Source organism: Pleurodeles waltl, chromosome 7 (genome assembly GCF_031143425.1).
Source record: "Pleurodeles waltl isolate 20211129_DDA chromosome 7, aPleWal1.hap1.20221129, whole genome shotgun sequence".
Lineage (NCBI taxonomy): Eukaryota > Metazoa > Chordata > Amphibia > Caudata > Salamandridae > Pleurodeles > Pleurodeles waltl.
The window spans coordinates 601505957-601531883 of NC_090446.1; the positions used below are offsets into that span (position 1 = coordinate 601505957).

Below are 25927 nucleotides of genomic sequence, written 5' to 3' on the forward strand. Positions count from 1 at the left end.
TCAGGATTTAAATATATTTCACTTGTGATTGACAGGTACTGTATCTGTTGCACATACAAGACTTATTCTGTCAGCAGAAAAAGTAGACTGAGGGCATGGAGACCTTGAGGGAGTTGGTTCTAGAAAGTGTGGGGTTATTAGCAATGGAAATCATCAACAGAACTAACAGATTTCTGGGATAATGATGATTCAATGGTGATAGGAGTGGTAGTGTACTGTGTATCCCCCACCCCCAACAACATTTACCTGATAGGAAGCAGCATGTTTAACACAAAAAAGGCCAGTGCAAGTCTTAGCCTTGGGTTGAAGTGACAACAGGCTTAAGATAGCCCTGACCATCTTAGTGTGGCTTGTACGACCACAGGTAGTAGCTATGCAATGCCAGAAGGGCATTTGTAGTACTTAAGATAGCATTTAGACTTTTCAGAAGCTTTTCACTAGATCTACCATAGGTTTTCAATACAGCAGTGGAGGGAAGTTTGCCCACATACGTCAAGCCATTCAAATTCAGGGTAAAAAAACTGAAGCAAACAGCTTTGGTTTAATGCTTGTGTGTAGGAGATTAATTTCTCCCATTCCAATCAGGGTGCAGGGCATCCATGTTTAATGCCAGAAGAGAGCATGTTTGATGCTTGACCTCATTCAGGTAGTTTTTTTTACCAGTCTAATCCCTCAATTGCAATTTAATACAAGGCAGGAACCATTTTGTTTAGACACAAAAATACATCCCAACGTTAAGCTAAGTGTGACAGTGGAAAGGTGGCCTTCTGCTGCTGAGGAGGCATAAGCGTTGGTGTACTGAATAAAGCTTTCAGATAACTGGATTGCATCTCAAAATGATCTCATGCCTTGTGGTACACAATTCATATTTTAGCCAATACACAATGGCATGGAACATTAAGCAAGCAAATCATAAAATGGAATTAGAGGTATTTCAGCACACTTTGAGACCAACGGAGTGTTTTTTTTAATTTTTTTTTTAAACTGCTCAATGAAAACACTTTGATCGACATCAAGTTATGAACATGCATGGAAAGAATAATTAAGAGGCCAAGCACAAAGCATTAAAAGAAGACTCATCACTCACCGACTGAGCCCTGGCCTTTCCCTGCCCGGTTCTTGCTTTTGCGACTCTTGCCCTTCGGCTGTGGGGACACTGATGGTGCTCCCCCTGTATTTTGAGACACTTTCTCACAAGCTGTTTCTACCTCAGAACTGTGCAGGGGTTTAGAATCCACATTCTTCTCTCCTAGCCTGGAGCAGCTGCTCTGAGTCTGTCCCCGCCCATTATTCCTAGTCTCAATCCGTTTCTCTGTGTGTTCATGGCCTGGATGCACCACTGGCGTGGAACCAAGCTTTGGTGAGGGCTGGTTGCCGAGGACACTTTCAACTCGCACTGCCTCATTAGGTAACTTATTGGACTCATTTTTCTTGGATGAGCAGCTCTGCTTCTTGCTCTTCTTTAACCGAAGCACTGGTAGTGCAGGCTCTAGAGGTTCTGGAATCGCTGCTGGCAAAGGTGAGGCTTCCTGCGGCTGTACAATGTCAGATACCTGCTGTGATTGCACACGGATCATCCTGGAAAGGTTAGGCACTGCACTCAGTCTCTTAACCATTCCATTTTCAGGCTCTGGCAGAGGAGTGCTGCTGGGAGCTTTTGCGCCTGGCTCCTGCTTCACCTCATCTTCTTTAGCGGTCATCTGCTTTTTAGAGGATCCTAAAGTTAGGGGCGACAGGTCAAGGTCAATTTCAGATAGATCAGAGCATCCATTGATATGCGAAAGCATGTTCTTCTGCTCCAACACGGCAGCCTTCTTGGGAAAATCATTGACGTCAAGATTCAGGTCATATACACTGAAGCTTGCACGGATGGAATCCTTGATGGTGTTCTTTATCTCCTCCAGCCGGCTTGTCAAGAAGCTATTAACCCTGTCAAGCTCCAGCTGGGGCCACTGAAGCAGCTTCTCATCTTCCTGCAGCTCCATATCCTGGCCCACTGGGGGGGTACGCTCAGATCGGCGTTGTGCATCCGCCTCCAACTGTGCCTTCTCTTTTTCCTGAAACAAGGAAACACATTAGAACTGTGCACCAAGGAGAGTGTCAACTATTCAAAAAAAAATAAAAAAAAAAAATAACACAATTCCAGGGCCCCATGAAAATTGCAGATCATTACTTGAGGACAAGTAGACTACACAATACCCCAAAATCAGGTGGGTCAACTGCAATTTCTGGGGAAAAAGGAATCAGCTTTGAAGAGAGCTAAAACACTCAAGCTATATTTAAGGTGTTACGGCACCCAGACATCCAGGCACATAGCAGCTTCTCCTGGGCACCTCTATATAAAACCCTCAGAAACAGGCAACATTATAAATCCTCAGAAACGGACAACATTACTATAAGTGACTTCTTGCAGAAGTTCCTAAAATACCATACAAAAGGAGAAGAATCTTCCTAATCAGGTGGTGGCTTGAACTTTGTGCGATTTTTTAAAGCATGGAAATGGTAAGTATTGATGAGAGAAAGAGAGAGAAAAAGAGAGAGAGAGACAAAAAGAGATAGAAAAAGCTAAAGCGAGAACAGAGATGCCCATAACAGCTCACACATCAGAGCATTTCTACAAGACCCAGGGAACAACACCCGATTTCAAGACAATTATTCCAGGCGCAGTTACATAAGCAGAGTCTCCCATAGGCTATATTTAAGACTGCTACAACGGATAAAGAAGGTAAATTCAGCCTAATCTTCTGGGACTAAGTTAGTTTAACTCCTTTTTTGCTGACCCCCTATTCTTATAGGCCACAGAGACTTAGTATTGTTGTATTCTTTACAAAAAAGAAACAGCAAGTTTCAGTTTGCTCCCAAACCATTTGCCTGAGAATACAGTTATGCAGAGAGTCAATGAGTCCCAAATGATTTCCTTCGGCTATTTCTCAGTTGCAGAAACTTGAATCTGCCCAGCTGATTCTTCTTTTGCCAGCTCTCACCTTCCTCTTCTGCTTGTGCCGAGCTCGTTTAGCTGCTTTTGCGCTGTTAATGGGCTTGGGCTCTGCGCTGTTGATAAAGTCCAGGAGCTGGTCTACGTCCCGGTGATCCACAGCTGGTTCATCCGAGGAGCATCGTGTCATCTTTGGGGGAATCTCTTCTTTCCTCTTGGTCAGTCGTGACCGCAGCTTTTCCCGAATCTCTGCATAATTTCGACTTGTAGGGGCGGCAGGAGGCTGTGGAGAGAAGAAATATATTACTTATATAGTAAATTTCTCCAGCACTGGAGTCCCAAAGTAAGAATTCCATAACAGTACAAAGAACTTTATGGTAAAAACCATGTACATTAGAGCCTAGTCATCCAGACTTCAGTCAAAAAGGTAATAGTGAATCGAACAACGCTCCTCCCGGAGGCTTCCTTATCTCAGATTTCTTCAGCTCCAATGTGAAAGGATACAAACATAACTAGTCTCTAAATGAACAGCAGGGTCATTGCGAATCTATGAATGATATCAAGATAGAAATCTGCAGCACTGGATCTTATATAAATTCACATGCTTGAATTAGTATATGAACGTGCTCCAATTATATAGTACTCACTTTCGGGGTTCCAGAAATGGTTAAATCAACGCACTCCTGATCTGAGGTTCTCTATGACTTGTGACCCCAGATGCGTTAATTTTCTTGACCTATGGGTTGGATCAAGGGAAGGATTGATTGAAGTGAATTTATACACTAAACCCACGGAATGAAACACAACCCTGCATTTTTCCAGTAATCATTCCAGTGTAGTGAAGGAGAATCTTCCCTATGTACAGTTCCTCCGGATCCGGAGGAACTGTTTCAATGGGGCTGATTATTTTAAAAATGTTGAGACCCTAATATCTAGATGTAGGAAGTTGGCTCTGTATGTGCTATTTCAAAGTAAGGAATAGCATGCACAGAGTCCAAGGGTTCCCCTTAGAGGTAAAATAGTGGTAAAAATAGATAATACTAATGCTCTATTTTGTGGTAGTGTGGTCGAGCAGTAGGCTTATCCAAGGAGTAGTGTTAAGCATTTGTTGTACATACACATAGACAATAAATGAGGTACACACACTCAGAGACAAATCCAGCCAATAGGTTTTTATATAGAAAAATATCTTTTCTTAGTTTATTTTAAGAACCACAGGTTCAAATTCTACATGTAATATCTCATTCGAAAGGTATTGCAGGTAAGTACTTTAAGAACTTCAAATCATCAAAATTGCATGTATACTTTTCAAGTTATTGACAAATAGCTGTTTTAAAAGTGGACACTTAGTGCAATTTTCACAGTTCCTGGGGGAGGTAAGTTTTCGTTAGTTTTACCAGGTAAGTAAGTCACTTACAGGGTTCAGTTCTTGGTCCAAGGTAGCCCACCGTTGGGGGTTCAGAGCAACCCCAAAGTCACCACACCAGCAGCTCAGGGCCGGTCAGGTGCAGAGTTCAAAGTGGTGCCCAAAACACATAGGCTAGAATGGAGAGGAGGGGGTGCCCCGGTTCCGGTCTGCTTGCAGGTAAGTACCCGCGTCTTCGGAGGGCAGCCCAGGGGGGTTTTGTAGGGCACCGGGGGGGACACAAGTCCACACAGAAATTTCACCCTCAGCGGCGCGGGGGCGGCCGGGTGCAGTGTAGAAACAAGCATCGGGTTCGCAATGTTAGTCTATGAGAGATCTCGGGATCTCTTCAGCGCTGCAGGCAGGCAAGGGGGGGATTCCTCGGGGAAACCTCCACTTGGGCAAGGGAGAGGGACTCCTGGGGGTCACTTCTCCAGTGAAAGTCCGGTCCTTCAGGTCCTGGGGGCTGCGGGTGCAGGGTCTCTCCCAGGCGTCGGGACTTTAGGTTCAAAGAGTCGCGGTCAGGGGAAGCCTCGGGATTCCCTCTGCAGGCGGCGCTGTGGGGGCTCAGGGGGGACAGGTTTTGGTACTCACAGTATCAGAGTAGTCCTGGGGTCCCTCCTGAGGTGTTGGATCGCCACCAGCCGAGTCGGGGTCGCCGGGTGCAGTGTTGCAAGTCTCACGCTTCTTGCGGGGAGCTTGCAGGGATCTTTAAAGCTGCTGGAAACAAAGTTGCAGCTTTTCTTGGAGCAGGTCCGCTGTCCTCGGGAGTTTCTTGTCTTTTCGAAGCAGGGGCAGTCCTCAGAGGATGTCGAGGTCGCTGGTCCCTTCGGAAGGCGTCGCTGGAGCAGGATCTTTGGAAGGCAGGAGACAGGCCGGTGAGTTTCTGGAGCCAAGGCAGTTGTCGTCTTCTGGTCTTCCTCTGCAGGGGTTTTTCAGCTAGGCAGTCCTTCTTCTTGTAGTTGCAGGAATCTAATTTTCTAGGGTTCAGGGTAGCCCTTAAATACTAAATTTAAGGGCGTGTTTAGGTCTGGGGGGTTAGTAGCCAATGGCTACTAGCCCTGAGGGTGGGTACACCCTCTTTGTGCCTCCTCCCAAGGGGAGGGGGTCACAATCCTAACCCTATTGGGGGAATCCTCCATCTGCAAGATGGAGGATTTCTAAAAGTTAGAGTCACTTCAGCTCAGGACACCTTAGGGGCTGTCCTGACTGGCCAGTGACTCCTCCTTGTTTTTCTCATTATTTTCTCCGGCCTTGCCGCCAAAAGTGGGGCCTGGCCGGAGGGGGCGGGCAACTCCACTAGCTGGAGTGTCCTGCTGGGTTGGCACAAAGGAGGTGAGCCTTTGAGGCTCACCGCCAGGTGTGACAATTCCTGCCTGGGAGAGGTGTTAGCATCTCCACCCAGTGCAGGCTTTGTTACTGGCCTCAGAGTGACAAAGGCACTCTCCCCATGGGGCCAGCAACATGTCTCGGTTTGTGGCAGGCTGCTAAAACTAGTCAGCCTACACAGATAGTCGGTGAAGTTTCAGGGGGCACCTCTAAGGTGCCCTCTGTGGTGTATTTTACAATAAAATGTACACTGGCATCAGTGTGCATTTATTGTGCTGAGAAGTTTGATACCAAACTTCCCAGTTTTCAGTGTAGCCGTTATGGTGCTGTGGAGTTCGTGTTTGACAAACTCCCAGACCATATACTCTTATGGCTACCCTGCACTTACAATGTCTAAGGTTTTGTTTAGACACTGTAGGGGTACCATGCTCATGCACTGGTACCCTCACCTATGGTATAGTGCACCCTGCCTTAGGGCTGTAAGGCCTGCTAGAGGGGTGTCTTACCTATACTGCATAGGCAGTGAGAGGCTGGCATGGCACCCTGAGGGGAGTGCCATGTCGACTTACTCGTTTTGTCCTCACTAGCACACACAAGCTGGTAAGCAGTGTGTCTGTGCTGAGTGAGAGGTCTCCAGGGTGGCATAAGACATGCTGCAGCCCTTAGAGACCTTCCTTGGCATCAGGGCCCTTGGTACTAGAAGTACCAGTTACAAGGGACTTATCTGGATGCCAGGGTCTGCCAATTGTGGATACAAAAGTACAGGTTAGGGAAAGAACACTGGTGCTGGGGCCTGGTTAGCAGGCCTCAGCACACTTTCAATTGTAAACATAGCATCAGCAAAGGCAAAAAGTCAGGGGGCAACCATGCCAAGGAGGCATTTCCTTACACAACCCCCCCCCCAAACGAAAGAGGATGAGACTAACCTTTCCCAAGAGAGTCTTCATTTTCTAAGTGGAAGAACCTGGAAAGGCCATCTGCATTGGCATGGGCAGTCCCAGGTCTGTGTTCCACTATAAAGTCCATTCCCTGTAGGGAGATGGACCACCTCAACAGTTTAGGATTTTCACCTTTCATTTGCATCAGCCATTTGAGAGGTCTGTGGTCAGTTTGAACTAGGAAGTGAGTCCCAAAGAGGTATGGTCTCAGCTTCTTCAGGGACCAAACCACAGCAAAGGCCTCCCTCTCAATGGCACTCCAACGCTGCTCCCTGGGGAGTAACCTCCTGCTAATGAAAGCAACAGGCTGGTCAAGGCCATCATCATTTGTTTGGGACAAAACTGCCCCTATCCCATGTTCAGAGGCATCAGTCTGCACAATGAACTGCTTAGAATAATCTGGAGCTTTGAGAACTGGTGCTGAGCACATTGCCTGTTTCAGGGTGTCAAAGGCCTGTTGGCATTCCACAGTCCAGTTTACTTTCTTGGGCATTTTCTTGGAGGTGAGTTCAGTGAGGGCTGTCACAATGGATCCATATCCCTTCACAAACCTCCTGTAGTACCCAGTCAAGCCAAGGAATGCCCTGACTTGAGTCTGGGTTTTTGGAGCTACCCAGTCCAGAATAGTCTGGATCTTGGGTTGGAGTGGCTGAACTTGGCCTCCACCTACAAGGTGTCCCAAGTAAACCACAGTTCCCTGCCCTATCTGGCATTTGGATGCCTTGATAGAGAGGCCTGCAGATTGCAGAGCCTTCAAAACCTTCCTCAGGTGGACCAGGTGATCCTGCCAGGTGGAGCTAAAGACAGCAATATCATCAAGATAAGCTGTGCTAAAGGACTCCAAGCCAGCAAGGACTTGATTCACCAACCTTTGGAAGGTGGCAGGGGCATTCTTTAAACCAAAGGGCATAACAGTAAACTGATAATGCCCATCAGGTGTGGAGAATGCTGTCTTTTCTTTTGCTCCAGGTGCCATTTTTATTTGCCAGTACCCTGCTGTCAAGTCAAAGGTACTTAGAAATTTGGCAGCACCTAATTTATCAATGAGCTCATCAGCTCTTGGAATTGGATGGGCATCTGTCTTGGTGACAGAATTGAGCCCTCTGTAGTCCACACAAAACCTCATCTCTTTCTTTCCATCTTTGGTGTGAGGTTTGGGGACTAAGACCACTGGGCTAGCCCAGGGGCTGTCAGAGCGCTCAATTACTCCCAATTCCAGCATCTTGTGGACTTCCACCTTGATGCTTTCTTTGACATGGTCAGATTGTCTAAAGATTTTGTTCTTGACAGGCATGCTGTCTCCTGTGTCCACATCATGGGTACACAGGTGTGTCTGACCAGGGGTCAAGGAGAAGAGTTCAGGAAACTGTTGTAGGACTCTCCTACAATCAGCTTGCTGTTGGCCAGAGAGGGTGTCTGAGTAGATCACTCCATCTACTGTGCCATCTTTTGGGTCTGATGACAGAAGATCAGGGAGAGGTTCACTCTCTGCCTCCTGATCCTCATCTGTTACCATCAACAGATTCACATCAGCCCTGTCATGGAAGAGCTTAAGGCGGTTCACATGGATCACCCTCTTGGGGCTCCTGCTTGTGCCCAGGTCCACCAGGTAGGTGACCTGACTCTTCCTTTCTAGTACTGGGTAAGGGCCACTCCATTTGTCCTGGAGTGCCCTGGGAGCCACAGGCTCCAGAACCCAGACTTTCTGCCCTGGTTGGAACTCCACCAGTGCAGCCTTTTGGTCATACCAAAACTTCTGGAGCTGTTGGCTGGCCTCAAGGTTTTTGGTTGCCTTTTCCATGTACTCTGCCATTCTAGAGCGAAGGCCAAGTACATAGTCCACTATGTCCTGTTTAGGCTCATGGAGAGGTCTCTCCCAGCCTTCTTTAACAAGGGCAAGTGGTCCCCTTACAGGATGACCAAACAGAAGTTCAAAGGGTGAGAATCCTACTCCCTTCTGTGGCACCTCTCTGTAAGCGAAAAGCAGACATGGCAAAAGGACATCCCATCTCCTTTTGAGCTTTTCTGGGAGCCCCATGATCATGCCTTTTAATGTCTTGTTGAATCTCTCAACCAAGCCATTAGTTTGGGGATGGTATGGTGTAGTGAATTTATAAGTCACTCCACACTCATTCCACATGTGCTTTAGGTATGCTGACATGAAGTTGGTACCTCTGTCAGACACCACCTCCTTAGGGAAACCCACTCTGGTAAAGATACCAATGAGGGCCTTGGCTACTGCAGGGGCAGTAGTCGACCTAAGGGGAATAGCTTCAGGATACCTGGTAGCATGATCCACTACTACCAGGATATACATATTTCCTGAGGCTGTGGGAGGTTCTAGTGGACCAACTATGTCCACACCCACTCTTTCAAAGGGCACCCCCACCACTGGAAGTGGAATGAGGGGGGCCTTTGGATGCCCACCTGTCTTACCACTGGCTTGACAGGTGGGGCAGGAGAGGCAAAACTCCTTAACCATGTTGGACATATTGGGCCAGTAGAAGTGGTTGACTAACCTCTCCCACGTCTTGGTTTGTCCCAAATGTCCAGCAAGGGGAATGTCATGGGCCAATGTTAGGATGAACTCTCTGAACAGCTGAGGCACTACCACTCTCCTAGTGGCACCAGGTTTGGGGTCTCTGGCCTCAGTGTACAGGAGCCCATCTTCCCAATAGACCCTATGTGTTCCATTTTTCTTGCCTTTGGACTCTTCAGCAGCTTGCTGCCTAAGGCCTTCAAGAGAGGGACAGGTTTCTTGTCCCTGACACAGCTCTTCCCTTGAGGGTCCCCCTGGGCCCAAGAGCTCAACCTGATAAGGTTCAAGCTCCAAAGGCTCAGTTCCCTCAGAGGGCAGAACTTCTTCCTGAGAAGAGAGGTTCCCTTTCTTTTGCTGTGTTGCAGTTGGTTTCCCAACTGACTTTCCTTTTCTCTTGGTAGGCTGGGCCATTCTTCCAGACTCCAGCTCTACTTGTTCACCCTGTGCCTTGCATTGTGCTCTGGTTTTCACACACACCAGTTCAGGGATACCCAGCATTGCTGCATGGGTTTTTAGTTCTACCTCAGCCCATGCTGAGGACTCCAGGTCATTTCCAAGCAGACAGTCCACTGGGATATTTGAGGAGACCACCACCTGTTTCAGGCCATTGACCCCTCCCCATTCTAAAGTAACCATTGCCATGGGATGTACTTTTCTCTGATTGTCAGCGTTGGTGACTGTGTAAGTTTTTCCAGTCAGGTATTGGCCAGGGGAAACCAGTTTCTCTGTCACCATGGTGACACTGGCACCTGTATCCCTCAGGCCCTCTATTCTAGTCCCATTAATTAAGAGTTGCTGTCTGTATTTTTGCATGTTAGGCGGCCAGACAGCTAGTGTGGCTAAATCCACCCCACCCTCAGAAACTAGAGTAGCTTCAGTGTGGACCCTGATTTGCTCTGGGCACACTGTTGATCCCACTTGGAGACTAGCCATACCAGTGTTACCTGGATGGGAGTTTGGAGTGGAACCTTTCTTGGGACAGGCCTTGTCTCCAGTTTGGTGTCCATGCTGTTTACAGCTATGACACCAGGCCTTTTTGGGATCAAAGTTTTTACCCTTGTACCCATTGTTTTGTGAAGAGGCTCTGGGCCCACCCTCCTGTGCAGGTTTTTGGGGGCCTGTAGAAGACTCTTTACTATTTTTAGTTTTGGTTGTCTCATCACCCTTCCCCTGGGGAGTCTTTGTGACCCCTTTCTTTTGGTCACCCCCTGTGGAAGTCTTGGACACCCTTGTCTTGACCCAATGGTCCGCCTTCTTTCCCAATTCTTGGGGAGAAATTGGTCCTAGGTCTACCAGATGCTGATGCAGTTTATCATTGAAACAATTACTTAATAGGTGTTCTTTCACAAATAAATTGTACAGCCCATCATAATTACTTACACCACTGCCTTGAATCCAACCATCTAGTGTTTTCACTGAGTAGTCTACAAAGTCAACCCAGGTCTGGCTCGAGGATTTTTGAGCCCCCCTGAATCTAATCCTATACTCCTCGGTGGAGAATCCAAAGCCCTCAATCAGGGTACCCTTCATGAGGTCATAAGATTCTGCATCTTGTCCAGAGAGTGTGAGGAGTCTATCCCTACACTTTCCTGTGAACATTTCCCAAAGGAGAACACCCCAGTGAGATCTGTTCACTTTTCTGGTTACACAAGCCCTCTCAAAAGCTGTGAACCATTTGGTGATGTCATCACCATCTTCATATTTAGTTACAATCCCTTTAGGGATTTTCAACATGTCAGGAGAATCTCTGACCCTATTTATGTTGCTGCCACCATTGATGGGTCCTAGGCCCATCTCTTGTCTTTCCCTCTCTATGGCTAGGATCTGTCTTTCCAAAGCCAATCTTTTGGCCATCCTGGCTAACTGGATGTCCTCTTCACTGGGGCTATCCTCAGTGATTTCAGAGGTGTTGGTCTCTCCTGTGAGGGAACCAGCATCTCTGACTATTATTTTTGGAGTCAGGGTTTGAGGGACCCTGTTCTCCCTAGATAGGACTGGTAGGGGGGAATTGTCCTCCAAGTCACTATCCTCTTCCTCTGAGTTGCCACCCTCAGAGGGGTTGGCCTTTTCAAACTCTGCCAAAAGCTCCTGGAGCTGTATTTTGGTAGGTTTGGGGCCCATTGTTATTTTCTTTATTTTACAGAGTGACCTTAGCTCCCTCATCTTAAGATGGAGGTAAGGTGTGGTGTCGAGTTCCACCACAGTCACATCTGTGCTAGACATTTTGCTTCTAAAAGTTGGAATACTTTTTAAGAATCTACAACTGGTTCTAGAATCTAATTCAAACTTTTACAAACTTTTAAACTCTAAAAGAAATGCTAAACAGGATCTAACACAAGGCCCTAGCAGGTCTTTTAAGAATTTAGAAAACTTTTAAAATTGCAAAAATCAATTTCTAATGACAATTTTGGAATTTGTCGTGTGATCAGGAATTGGCTGAGTAGTCCAGCAAATGCAAAGTCTTGTACCCCACCGCTGATCCACCAATGTAGGAAGTTGGCTCTGTATGTGCTATTTCAAAGTAAGGAATAGCATGCACAGAGTCCAAGGGTTCCCCTTAGAGGTAAAATAGTGGTAAAAATAGATAATACTAATGCTCTATTTTGTGGTAGTGTGGTCGAGCAGTAGGCTTATCCAAGGAGTAGTGTTAAGCATTTGTTGTACATACACATAGACAATAAATGAGGTACACACAGAGACAAATCCAGCCAATAGGTTTTTATATAGAAAAATATCTTTTCTTAGTTTATTTTAAGAACCACAGGTTCAAATTCTACATGTAATATCTCATTCGAAAGGTATTGCAGGTAAGTACTTTAAGAACTTCAAATCATCAAAATTGCATGTATACTTTTCAAGTTATTGACAAATAGCTGTTTTAAAAGTGGACACTTAGTGCAATTTTCACAGTTCCTGGGGGAGGTAAGTTTTCGTTAGTTTTACCAGGTAAGTAAGTCACTTACAGGGTTCAGTTCTTGGTCCAAGGTAGCCCACCGTTGGGGGTTCAGAGCAACCCCAAAGTCACCACACCAGCAGCTCAGGGCCGGTCAGGTGCAGAGTTCAAAGTGGTGCCCAAAACACATAGGCTAGAATGGAGAGGAGGGGGTGCCCCGGTTCCGGTCTGCTTGCAGGTAAGTACCCGCGTCTTCGGAGGGCAGCCCAGGGGGGTTTTGTAGGGCACCGGGGGGGACACAAGTCCACACAGAAATTTCACCCTCAGCGGCGCGGGGGCGGCCGGGTGCAGTGTAGAAACAAGCGTCGGGTTCGCAATGTTAGTCTATGAGAGATCTCGGGATCTCTTCAGCGCTGCAGGCAGGCAAGGGGGGGATTCCTCGGGGAAACCTCCACTTGGGCAAGGGAGAGGGACTCCTGGGGGTCACTTCTCCAGTGAAAGTCCGGTCCTTCAGGTCCTGGGGGCTGCGGGTGCAGGGTCTCTCCCAGGCGTCGGGACTTTAGGTTCAAAGAGTCGCGGTCAGGGGAAGCCTCGGGATTCCCTCTGCAGGCGGCGCTGTGGGGGCTCAGGGGGGACAGGTTTTGGTACTCACAGTATCAGAGTAGTCCTGGGGTCCCTCCTGAGGTGTTGGATCGCCACCAGCCGAGTCGGGGTCGCCGGGTGCAGTGTTGCAAGTCTCACGCTTCTTGCGGGGAGCTTGCAGGGATCTTTAAAGCTGCTGGAAACAAAGTTGCAGCTTTTCTTGGAGCAGGTCCGCTGTCCTCGGGAGTTTCTTGTCTTTTCGAAGCAGGGGCAGTCCTCAGAGGATGTCGAGGTCGCTGGTCCCTTCGGAAGGCGTCGCTGGAGCAGGATCTTTGGAAGGCAGGAGACAGGCCGGTGAGTTTCTGGAGCCAAGGCAGTTGTCGTCTTCTGGTCTTCCTCTGCAGGGGTTTTTCAGCTAGGCAGTCCTTCTTCTTGTAGTTGCAGGAATCTAATTTTCTAGGGTTCAGGGTAGCCCTTAAATACTAAATTTAAGGGCGTGTTTAGGTCTGGGGGGTTAGTAGCCAATGGCTACTAGCCCTGAGGGTGGGTACACCCTCTTTGTGCCTCCTCCCAAGGGGAGGGGGTCACAATCCTAACCCTATTGGGGGAATCCTCCATCTGCAAGATGGAGGATTTCTAAAAGTTAGAGTCACTTCAGCTCAGGACACCTTAGGGGCTGTCCTGACTGGCCAGTGACTCCTCCTTGTTTTTCTCATTATTTTCTCCGGCCTTGCCGCCAAAAGTGGGGCCTGGCCGGAGGGGGCGGGCAACTCCACTAGCTGGAGTGTCCTGCTGGGTTGGCACAAAGGAGGTGAGCCTTTGAGGCTCACCGCCAGGTGTGACAATTCCTGCCTGGGAGAGGTGTTAGCATCTCCACCCAGTGCAGGCTTTGTTACTGGCCTCAGAGTGACAAAGGCACTCTCCCCATGGGGCCAGCAACATGTCTCGGTTTGTGGCAGGCTGCTAAAACTAGTCAGCCTACACAGATAGTCGGTGAAGTTTCAGGGGGCACCTCTAAGGTGCCCTCTGTGGTGTATTTTACAATAAAATGTACACTGGCATCAGTGTGCATTTATTGTGCTGAGAAGTTTGATACCAAACTTCCCAGTTTTCAGTGTAGCCGTTATGGTGCTGTGGAGTTCGTGTTTGACAAACTCCCAGACCATATACTCTTATGGCTACCCTGCACTTACAATGTCTAAGGTTTTGTTTAGACACTGTAGGGGTACCATGCTCATGCACTGGTACCCTCACCTATGGTATAGTGCACCCTGCCTTAGGGCTGTAAGGCCTGCTAGAGGGGTGTCTTACCTATACTGCATAGGCAGTGAGAGGCTGGCATGGCACCCTGAGGGGAGTGCCATGTCGACTTACTCGTTTTGTCCTCACTAGCACACACAAGCTGGTAAGCAGTGTGTCTGTGCTGAGTGAGAGGTCTCCAGGGTGGCATAAGACATGCTGCAGCCCTTAGAGACCTTCCTTGGCATCAGGGCCCTTGGTACTAGAAGTACCAGTTACAAGGGACTTATCTGGATGCCAGGGTCTGCCAATTGTGGATACAAAAGTACAGGTTAGGGAAAGAACACTGGTGCTGGGGCCTGGTTAGCAGGCCTCAGCACACTTTCAATTGTAAACATAGCATCAGCAAAGGCAAAAAGTCAGGGGGCAACCATGCCAAGGAGGCATTTCCTTACACTAGACTAATAAATAAGGGATACCCCAAAAAAACTGGTAAAAGGGGTTTGTAAACATGCATGGTACACCCCAAGGGAGGAGTTGCTGGTCCCCAAAGTGAAAAATAGAGAAACTCCTTTAACATGTGTTATAACATACAATCCAAAAGCAAATCTGGAAAGTGCTGGCTACAATGGATATTCTGTAACCCTTATTTTCATTCAAAAGGGGATATAATTTGGGGATGCACTGGTCCATTCCTCGACTTTAGAGAGAAAGAAAAGGGATCTAGGGGAAATGCCCAATCTCCCGCTAGTGACTGGACATTACAGGTGTAATATGTGTACTGCGTGTGACTTCACTAAGAACACTAAAAGCATTGAAATTAATGGGAAATTACATAAACAAAGCAGGTTTTGTAACTGCAACACAAGAAATGTCATTTTGTGTAAGGTGCCTTTGTCCTTTGACATATATAGGACAAACCGTACAACCAGTCAAGTCATGTATTCTGCAACACAGATCGATGATTAAGGGCTCATTGCAAGGAGACCCACTGGTAGAACACTTTTTGGTCAAAAAAATAAAATTAAAATAACACGGAGAATGACATTTACTGGTCAGTACTATTTGTAGTAGAGGCGAAACAATGAACTGGTGTTAACTGTATACTGGATAAAATGGAAGCCAGATATATTGAAAAATAGGGTACAGTCTGTTATGGGCTAAATGATGTAGATGAGATGTGGTCCTTGATAAGATACAGTCTAATGGGGAACGGGTGTGAGAGGTGACAGTAAATGGTTTGGTATAGAGTAGAGCTAGTCCATGTGATGGTGAGGTCAGCATTCAGTTCACACAAGAGTATTAACATGCAAGACGAGGCTCATGGAAGGTCTATATGAAGTCATTGGTACTTGTCCTGGGAGCACGAGAAAAGAATGTCGTTTGACAATGCCACACTAAGGGCAGATTAAGGAGATATACCTCCCATGGGGTTATCAGGCAGGCACCTGTATACATGCCAGAATCCCACTTAGCAACGGTCACCTGATCATGGGAGGTCGGTAGTTAATGGAACTTGCAAATAGTTCCAAATTAAGAATGCAGGACAGAAGCAGGGGTTAGGACAAAAGTGGTTGTGGGATAGTACTGTTGCCCTGAGTTTTAAGAATCAACGGTAGACACTGAAGGGGTACCCAAGATGCAAGTTTATGGATAAGTCAGCAACGGGCCTGCTGGCATAATACACGAACATGGTGCAGTGTTTGGAAAGGAGGTTTCCCTGACAAGCACGTAGGGCCGAAGCGATGTACGGCGTCTGCTTTAGATAGTGTCACGCGAACGCCAACTTTTTTCAGTAAGCAATGGAGGGGTTCCAGAATAAGTTGTAAGTTTGAGGTAATGAGGGAGATCTCATTGTATTGTTAATTTTTTCTATTTGTAAACAAGTTTATACGGAACATAGTAGTTTCGTGTAACAGTATTGCAAATGTGTTTTATTGCTGAACAAGTTTATACGGAACGTAGCAGTTTCGTTTATCTCTGGGATATCTGTTGGTTTACCTCCTCATAGTATGGGAATGCATGCATCAATGGAACAAATACCCCACGCTATGCCTGCCATGGAACACATCTACCTGTGAATGGATACGTCGGGAGGCCTTTAGGTATACCCCTTGTATCAGCATACTCCTGATGCAAATAACGAACTTTCAAGGCTAGTAGGAGTCAGTAGACATAACAGCCTTGGGTTAAGGTTTTTCCAGTAACTCCACAATGTAGGGTTTGTGGGAGTAGGGGATTCACACTAGGGGAACATAGGAATGCTCACCTCACCACTAATGGATTGGTTTAGTTTAAGTTTTAGAGTAATTTGAAAAGTGATATAACAAATGTGGTCATGATCTCACAAGGTGAATAAGGAGAGATAGGGGTGAACATGGTGCGGACCAAACCTGGTGGTATTGTCACAAATGGACTGATAAATGGAGATACATGTATATGAGTGTGGTTTTTATGTTTAGATATTGTATGGCTTCCTATGTCCTGATGGGGCCAAAACGCGTTGACCAATGATCTGAGGAGTATCAGAAATTCATGAACTCAAGTGGAAGGAATTTCTGAATAACCCAATTAAATCACAACGATAAAATTACTAATCAATTGTGATATTCATCATACTACCTCGAAAGTGGACTGCTTTTTGGAATATGGACTGGAACAATTAGGAAGCATAATGTGTACAATTAATGCACACAGTAACTGATTTAAAAAATGAGTTGAATTATTTGTTTTTAATGTTTGTTTAGGTTATGTATAGATGTGATTTATTGTTATGTATAGTTTTTGTTTAAGAGTGTGTAGCAAAATTCGGTGTATTAATATGACAACAAGGGGATATATTATAAGTGACAGAAAGCTGAAGTAAATAAAAAAATTGGTGTTAAAATAATACATATATCTCCCAGTGATCAATTAAGGTGTTCACTTCGGGCATAGCAGATATGTATTTGTTACTACCATAATTGGAGCACGTTCACGTGGTTTGTACCAGTCTGGATATAGTAGGGTTATATAGTCTGGCTCCTTATGTTTATATGATAAATTAGTATATGAGACAGTACTCAGTATTGCAGGTAAGTGCCTCTTTTTGACATGGTTATCCCCCCACTTTTTGCCTGGTATCGGATGTGATTTCAACTGAGCGCACTGGTTTCGTACTAACCAGGTCCCCAGTGCCAGACCACTTTCGCTAAACTGAACAATTGTTCCCTCAACTGGCAAATCTTTTAGCACCCTCTGAAAGTCCCAAGTAAATGGTACCCATTGTACCTAGGGGCTGCGGTGCTAAAGAGGGTCCCAAAGGGCTGCAGCATGCACAGTGCCACACTAAGGGACCCCTCACCAAGCGCATGGCAGGCTGCCACTGAAGGCTGCGTGTCTTGGTGCAGACCAAAATGAAAACATGTGTCACACAGCCCTGTGTGCCATGTACGCTAACACTGCATGCAATATATGCAAGTCACACCTACAGCAGGCCTGACAGCCCTAACATAGGGAGTATAATATCACATCTGAGGAAATATCTGCAAGAGCAGAAATGCCCCTGCTAGGTCTTTGTCAATTCTCAGACTTAGTAGGAGGTGAGGGAAAACATTTTAAATGCATGTGCTAGACAATGGTCAATCAGAGTTCCCCAGCTACAAGATGGTTTCACTGAAGACAGGGATGTTTGATATCAAACAGCTCGTACTGATAAATCCATCACTGGGCTCAGTGTGGGCGTATCAATTCATGCACACAGAGAGCACCTTAGAAGTGCCCCCTGAAGCCCTACCAGACACTGGTGTGCTTGCTGACTGGTTTCTGCCAGCCTGCCACCCGAGACATAGTTCTGACCCCCCTAGGGCGAGCGCCTTCTGCTCAGGAGGCCAGAACAAAAGCCTGTCCAAGGACACGGGTGTAACACCCCCTCCCATAGGATTAGCCGTTGATTAGCCTTGCTAAGGCTGCAAGCCTCAAAGGGCTGCTGCCTTTGAAATGTGAATCAAGGCTTCCCCTTACAGGAGAAGAGGACGACCTCTTTATTCAGGTGCCAAGGGTCTCTGGACAGATGGGAAAATTAGGTTGTCAGGTAGGCGTGCCCACCTCAGGCTAGTACCACCACTAAGGTGGGCTAAGCCAGGTGAACACAATTTTTCCAGAGTTAGCCATCTTTGAAATAGCTTATCTAGGAATTACGGCACAGGGTTATGCCCACCTCCCACAAGAAGTCATCATATAGGAGGCTTAGTAACTCCAAGGGTCAGTAGCCCTTCGACTACTACCCTTCACACCTGTCATCCCTCTAAATTCAGTATTTAGGGGAGTCTCTGGCACCAGAGAAGCTGATTCAGACGACCTAAGACTACCAAGGACCCTGAAGAGCTTCGAAAGCAGAAGAGGAGAAAAGAAGCAGCTGTCCTGGTACCAACTCCGCCTGCCTGTCTGCATCCCTCAGTGAAAATCTGCACCAAAGTCGACTCATCCTGCAGCTGTGTCTTCAGAAACCTGGCAGGAATATCTGCCTTCGAAAGGGACTCAAGATCTCACGTGAACAGCGAACCTGTTCTCCAGCAAACTCCAAGGAAGAGACTCCGAAGCCTCCGGAATTGCCAAAACCAGACACCTGAAGTCACCACTGCACTTGCCGCCTCCAACCATAGTGAAGTGGACCACCAGCACCAACAAGGCTCCCCAGCGCTCCAGAGTCAGAGTCCATTGTGGTTTCACCCCTCCTGGACTCCCTGACGTTGCCTGCAGCCTCTGCATACAGCCCCCCCTCTACTGTGACCGCTCCGGTAAGAAAAACCTGACACTTAAAGACACCTCTGCACCAGTCGTCCCTGAGCAGTGGAGCTGATGATCAAAGGTACCTACCTGTGCCCAAGCACTGTGAGGCCTGAGCCCCGCTGTTGGTTTGACAGACTGGCTTCCTGGCCAGATCCTGCAGCCTATTTTCGCAGTGACCACACTCCACTGAAACACATTGGGCACCCAACGCCATTTTGCACCCTGCACCCAGCAGCCCCCATGCTGCTGGTGGTGTACTGCGTATGACCTTGCCCACCACTCACCTTAACTTCTGGAGATTGGTCTTTTAAGTCGCTGTACTCTCCCTGTTTGCAGAACTTGTTCTTCCTCCCATAGGATAACATTGCAGAACTCAGAAATTGCACTGTGTCCACTTTTTAAAGTGAAAAGAATTTCTATTTAAAAACTTATTTACCTGAACGATTTTTCTCTGATGCCTAAACAGATATAAAGATGCTTGCCATTTTTATAAATTGGTGTGGATCTCCTTTTTTAGCTGTTTGTCTCATTCATGGACTGTTGTGTGTATTTGGTTCATGTCTTGCACTCATCTGTGTTAAGCCTAAGGCTGCTCGACCACACTACCTTGAAAAAAAAAAAAAAAAGAGCTCTTTGGGATTGCATAGCAAGCCCCCTGTCCACAAATTGGGGAACCCCCTGGACCTTTTACACTGTATTGACATACCACATAAAGTACCAGCTTCGTACAAGTATATAATCCACACAACAAAAGTGTAGCATTTTATGATACTAGAACCCTGGTAATAAATAAATATGTGCAAGAGGCTTATCTGAACATTATATGAGAAAGAGGATGCATGACTGCTTGTTCAATGGCTGAATCTTGGGTAGTGTCTGCACCTAGAGAATAGTCAGAAATGTGTTGATTCTTACATATTGCAGCTCTACAAATGTTCGATAAAGGAACTCAAGCATGCAGAGCTGCTTTGGCTGTTACTCATCTTGTTGCATGATCTGATATAGTCTATTGTAGGGGACAAGCAGCGTTAAAGTGGCATAGTACAACAGCAGGAGAAATCCATCTTAGTATGCCTTGATTTGACAGTGGACAATCCCTTTGGGTGCCAGGAATAGAAGCCTTGACTGTCAAAAGGGCTTGGTAGAGCCAATGCAGAATTTCAATTACCTGCAGATGACAGAGGAATTCCGTGTCTATTACACACTTGTGGCCGGGAATTTGGAAGAATGCTTTGAGCATGACTGGTTTGCTTAAGTGAAAAATCAGTAGGTACTTTCAGGATGAGTTTTGGTTTAAAAGCAGATTACCTTTATGGAAAGCTAAACAATGTTTTATTGTAAATGCGTCAATCTCACTAGTGGAGTCTGAAGCCAGCAATTGTGCAGTTTTCTACAAGGCAAATTAAATGTCTACTTTATGAATGGATTCTAAAAACGTTTTTTAATTAACTGACTCATAACTGTTTGCAGATGCCACTATAGGGCTGTAGGAAGCACCAGTAGGAATGCCCTAAACAGACATCCAAAGAACTCCTTAATAATTCTGATTAAGAGTAGGGATGACTATCCAGGACTGCACCGAAACCTGGCTGTAGCCAGCAGGTGGACTTTTTTCAAGCCATACTTGAGCCCAAGCATGCTAATTAAAGAAGATCATGCAGAATTTGATGTGGTTGGCTAAGTAGAGTGTGGAATCCTTGCCCTTCTCACCAAATGCAGAAATGCTTCTGTTTAAAAATAAAGATCGATGTGCCAGTAGTGATGGATCAAGTTCAATTATGAAGACCAATTTGCTAGGGTTCAATCCTGGTCCTGCAGAGGACTCTTAGGAAGGGAAAGTGGTGGAAAGTATAGGTCTTGACCGAGGAGATTGAAGATGCATCAGCCCCTTGCCCCCGCTTACCAATGCCTTCAGTGAAGTTCTGGAATTTCCTGCTGCTAAGTGTAAAAAAAAGGTCCATGTTTGGTGACCCTGACGCTTGACGATCATTTAATTTAAATCTGGATGTAGCTCCCAATTTGTGAGAAACAATTGTTATGCTGATGCCATCCACCCACTTTTTTATAACACATTTTAGATGTTCCATCATTAGTTCTATTTTATGTTGAATCATCGGATCCCAAAGAAGTTCTGCCTCTTTTGAGAGCACATTGGATTATGGGCCATACCCCTTGTTTACATAAAATATTGCAGTTATATTATCTGGTCTGACTGTTGAAATCTCCATCCTTGGGAGGAAGTAAAGGAGTTCCTTTTGGACTGCCATGAGATCCAGTGTTTATAAGGCAGCCATTCCCCCCAGGCTGACCCATGGCATCTTGTCTCCAATTCCTGGAGGTGGGCTCCTCAATCTTCTAGAGATGAAAGTATTGCCATTACAAAGCAAGCCGATGAGGCTGTACGAATAAACCTGGTGTCAGATTTTCTCAATTTAGCCTCCAGATTAAGGCATTTTTTGATCCAGTCAGTGACTTGCATGTAGTTGAAGAATCCGAATACACTAAGCATCCAACTCCTTTTGCATTAGACGCATTCAGACTGCAATATTTTATCAATGGAGCACAAGATGACATTATGAATATCAATGATTTGAAAAATCGAAGAAAGATCTTGCTTAATTTTTTGAATTCGGTGGAGGAAGGGACTGAAGATACAGGATCCGCTCTTCTTCTTGAAAGGCTTTGGCCTCTGGTACTCAAGACCACACCAAGTAATTGGGTGGTATGCATGGGCTGTAGTTGACAGTTGGCCATGTTGAGCGATCTGCTGGAGCACGACAAGGATGTCCTCTATCAACCAATCATAAAGGTTTGGGAAGGCCAGAAAATCTTAGCTCCACAGAAAAGCTGCTATGGGGGCCCGAAATTTGTGAATCTCCTTATTGCCGACTAGAGGTCAAATGTCACATTTTGAATTCCTAGTGACTCCTGGCTACCTCGAACGTCAGGTACCTACTATTCTCAGGTTGAATGGGCATGTGGAAATTGGCATCTGATGTTTTAAACTCCCCTTCCAGAAGTACATCATGTACTGTCTCATCTCAACTAATAACAGAAAGGGCCGCTGTTCGCCTATCTTTCTTCTTCACCATTAAGAATCTGGAGTGGAGTCTCTTGCATCTCATGGACAGTCTCTCTGAATGCAAGACCTGTAATTTGTAATAAGTGTGGTACCACAACAGACAAAGCAGCAGTCTTTCAGTAAATTCCAGCATAAAACTATCTCTTACTAGATCCAACAACCACTGGTTGGTTGCAACACTTTCCTATTGAAAATAAAAGCTAGAGATTCTGCTGTCCTGAGGAACCAGCAGGGCCAGTATGGAGGACACAGCAGGACAGGGCAGGTGGGCCATCCACGAAGTCACTGCTGGCAGAAAGAGTCTTGTTCCTTGGCCTGGTTGAAGAGGACGTCTTGAATGGTCATCTATAAAATGAATAGGAATCTTGGTCTGACGGAAGTGGACAGTACGACTGCAGAAACTAATTTGCCGGATCTACTGTTATGGTTGATAACTTCCTTTCTAATATAGAACACCTTGACTCCACACTTCAAGAGAGGTATCCGCGAACCATACTACTGAACTCCAAGTAAGCAAGCAGTGGCAGAGACTGTAAAGCATAGTCCACATTTCCTGTAGAGGTGGTTGCCATCAAAAGTCACATTCTGGAAGCACTGTTGTACCCCAGCCTGAAGGCAGTGGAGTACAGTCACCTTTGTTTTCTTAAATAAAAAATAAAAAACTGCCCCTGAAATTTGCTCACATCCAGTGTTGGCCAAATATATGACCCTCTCAATCAAACCAGCTGATGCTTTCTCCCATACATGCAGATTCACTTTTCTGTTCTTCTGGAAGCAAATCAAGGCATGGGGCCACATCTGCCCAGATTTGGGAAAATGGGTTTTTCAAACAACGTTGGGAAACATCAATCTACAGAGTTTGCTTTCAGGATGACCAGTGAGACAGTGTGCTGTAAGGAATCCGTACCATTTAACTCAAACCTAGATACCAAGGATAAGGCACCAGCTTGCATTTGCAAAATTGTAATTCCTTCTGGTCATATGTGGTCAAGTACAAGAATCAATTAAAAAGACTTTTTCCTCTGACTTTAAGGAGGCACCCAGAAAGTCAAATTCTGTGCCTTGCACAGATAAATCAAACGACTTCAACGCATGTAAACGGTTGATATTGTCCGGTGTGGAATCTGCTTGAAGTGGCCTAGGTATAGCCAATGCAGATTTTAGATATTAGTCCCTTTTATCTATATGCTGCAATTGTTTTGGATGTTCTCCCTCTTCTTTATAGCAGCTCTTCGATGAGTGAGTCGCGACACAAAGGCTGTTCTGGCAGAATATCCGAAAGAAATTGAGGGGGTGGATCATGAAGTGGCTCTGCTGTATGTATTGAAGTTAGCTACTGTGTCTCCTGAGAATGCTGAAGTGGCTGTGGAGCACCTTCCAGGAAAGCATATGTTGGAGGAAAATTATTATTATTATAATTTTGCTTTTTTTTTATTTTAATGGATATTGTCCTTGAGGACAACTTGTACCCTAAGCATTGGTGGTTTTTGGTGAAGAGGTTCCTCTTTGTATTTGTCATAATGACTGCCGTAATGTTCATATCCCTCAAGAGATTTGCCCTCCTTTCGAACACAGCTCGCTTTCTCGTCTTCCTGCTGGTAGTGCTTATCTTCTTGAGATTTTACATGCAGCTGCTTTAGGCTGTTATCTGTTACAAATGGGCCCTCCGCTACACCGTCATTTCCTTCTGTGTGTAGAAATTTTCAAAGCATATCAGAACATTACTTGGTGAAGTGTCTTCAACAACAAAAATCATTGGTGTTTTCTTTTTTGGTGTCAATGACAGTCTTCAACAATTGGGGGGGGGCACAATAAAATGGAGGGACAACTAATGGTGGCTCTTTCAACGACAAAGTGGCACTGACAAAGTTACACTGTCGAAGATGGGGGTTTTGTAGGCAATGGAGTTGTCGATGGGTGTCATTAGGAACATAGATGATGAAGTTAACGGGGCATGTGGTTTCGCCAGGCCTTGACCCCCTCAGTCGAAGGGTGTGTTAATGAGTCAGTCATCGAGAGTTCACCAGGTAGCTTTTTTATGACCCTCAGAAGACTAAGTCAGTGACCTGAATATATTCCTTTAGAGGACTCATCAGCGAGACCATTTGACATACTTAAAAGGACTTGTGAAAAACAACTTCTCAGGTGGTCTCTCCACTATGTGAAGGCCCCCTCATCTGAAGCGGCTATGTCAGAAAACACCTTCTACAGCCATCACAGTAGCTGTCCCCCTTGGTCATTTAGAGTTTTGGCTGAAAGGCTTCAACCAATTCAACGCTCCTTCAACTTGTGTTGTGGGTACAGTAAGTACATGCATTCTGAATGTGGATCACCTACAATCTCTTCCTACCACAAGAGTTACAAGAAAGCTGTCTTTGCATTGAATAGGCCGTTTTGACCAGTCTCCTAAATTAAACATCCATTTTTTTATTTTATTTTTAGGACAGTGGCTGAGAAAGAGGTACCAGAAGGATGTTGTGACAAAAAATATTCTCTGAACAGAGCTCACAGTAGAGACTTCCACCCACATAAGCAGTAGAAATTTAAGTTGTGAAAGCTCCAGGTGAGGGTGGAGTTCAGGGCACTGTCCCCTCCCTGGCAGAAGAAAGTTTTGTTTTCTAATTCGGCAACTGGCTACTTAAGTGCATAGTTTTACATTGATTCTAATGGAAATTTCGTTGTCCTGCTATATAAATGTTACAACAATCCTCCAGCTCGACGGCAGGGAAATAAGTATGTGAATCTATGAAACATCCAGTGTTACAGAACATGTCGCCCACACAACCTCTCAGACCACAACACACAAGCTTGCTAAATCTATATATTTTTAGTGGAACTCACTGCACATGCAGTAAGGAAAATGTTACTTAACTGCAAAAATGTATTTGTGACTTGAAGTGCTGTAAACTCACATGCTGTGCACACTCCTGCCAAACAGTGTATGAATTAACGTTACAAGTTAATTTTGTTTGAGCTTTCGGTTTCGAGGTGAGTCGTGTTACCTCTCAAAACCCACAATGCATAAGGAAACAGACTGTAAGGGAAGTGCCCAATTTGTTAACCTTCAACTGTGGGTTGAGAAACACTCTCTCCCAATAACAATTTCGGTTTGTTCTAACACTGAGGTATGTGCTCGACATCACAAACCTTAGTGTCTGGTGATGAGCCATATTTATTGGAACATGGAATCAGGTCCTTGAGGTCAAAGGCAGATATGTAGTTTATTGGCATAACAGTGGAATTACATTTTGCAGGAGGTGTCATTTTGAAGTGTTAGATGAGATATAGCAGGTGAGGGCCAATACACAGTTTGGGATAAAAAAGCTTTGTCTTTTTTCAGTCTAAAGAAGTACAGAGAACTATCATCTGTGTTGCAGCATTTTTTTTTTAAATCAGGGAACACTTTACTTATTCCAACAAATGAAAGATGATCCTTGTTCAGCACGTGGGAGTCTAGTGGACAACTGGAGAGCCAATATAACATTCCAGACAATAACCTTGGGCAAAGGTTATGCTCATACATCATGGGAAGGAGAACTCCATACCAGTACGATATGGTAGGGTGAAATGTACAAGAACAGATTATTTAGATGCAGTCTCCCCTTTCTTGGGCACCTCTGGATTTGGAGTGTCCATTAATGTAAAAAAGTTCCTAAAATAAACAGGCCTGGCTGATACTGCTGCTTGCATTTGGGCTAAAAGGACAGCTGAAGTTGCCATGGCTGCCTCAAACTGCCTGTGCTGCTGTTTGGTGCTAGTCGTTTGTGACCAGCAGAAAGGCAATTGCCATGGCTGATGCTGAAAGGCACCCATGGCCTTTGTCATACCGGTCTACTTTCGGTTCAAATAAATGTATACTATTAAATGGCATTTTGAGACACTACTGTACCAGTTGCCAGAATCCTGAAAGTAGCAGCCAGAGGAAGACTCCAAGGTTCAATTGCCACGAGTTTGTGCCAGTCAGGGGCTGGAGAACACCAAATACAGGGACTTGAAATGATTTTTCCCTTCTTGACAAAGTCCTCTCTGTTTCTTTCCAATGAGAATCAGGTAGGTGATGTAACAGCTTCTACATCTCTTCTGGCTAATTACCCCAATTCCAATCATTATTGTCCATAGTAAGATGGGAAACAAACTGAATAAATGGTATACAACTGAACTAATGGTTTTAAAAAGGAAACTTGCCAAATTAGAACACTGTTGGCATCAGAATGA

The 25927-nt window shown here is 45.6% G+C and overlaps 1 protein-coding gene across 1 annotated transcript in view; it reads right to left on the reverse strand.

Moving 5' to 3' along the window:
• The window catches only part of FAM193B (family with sequence similarity 193 member B), a 138493-nt gene that overhangs the window by 42164 nt on the left and 70402 nt on the right, over window positions 1-25927 (reverse strand). The window contains exons 7-8 of the mRNA XM_069244504.1: window positions 2985-3218; window positions 1088-2057 (exon numbers count right to left, since the gene is read on the reverse strand). Coding sequence (XP_069100605.1) covers window positions 1088-2057; window positions 2985-3218 — 1204 coding nt within the window. The remainder of the gene's footprint in view (window positions 1-1087; window positions 2058-2984; window positions 3219-25927) is intronic.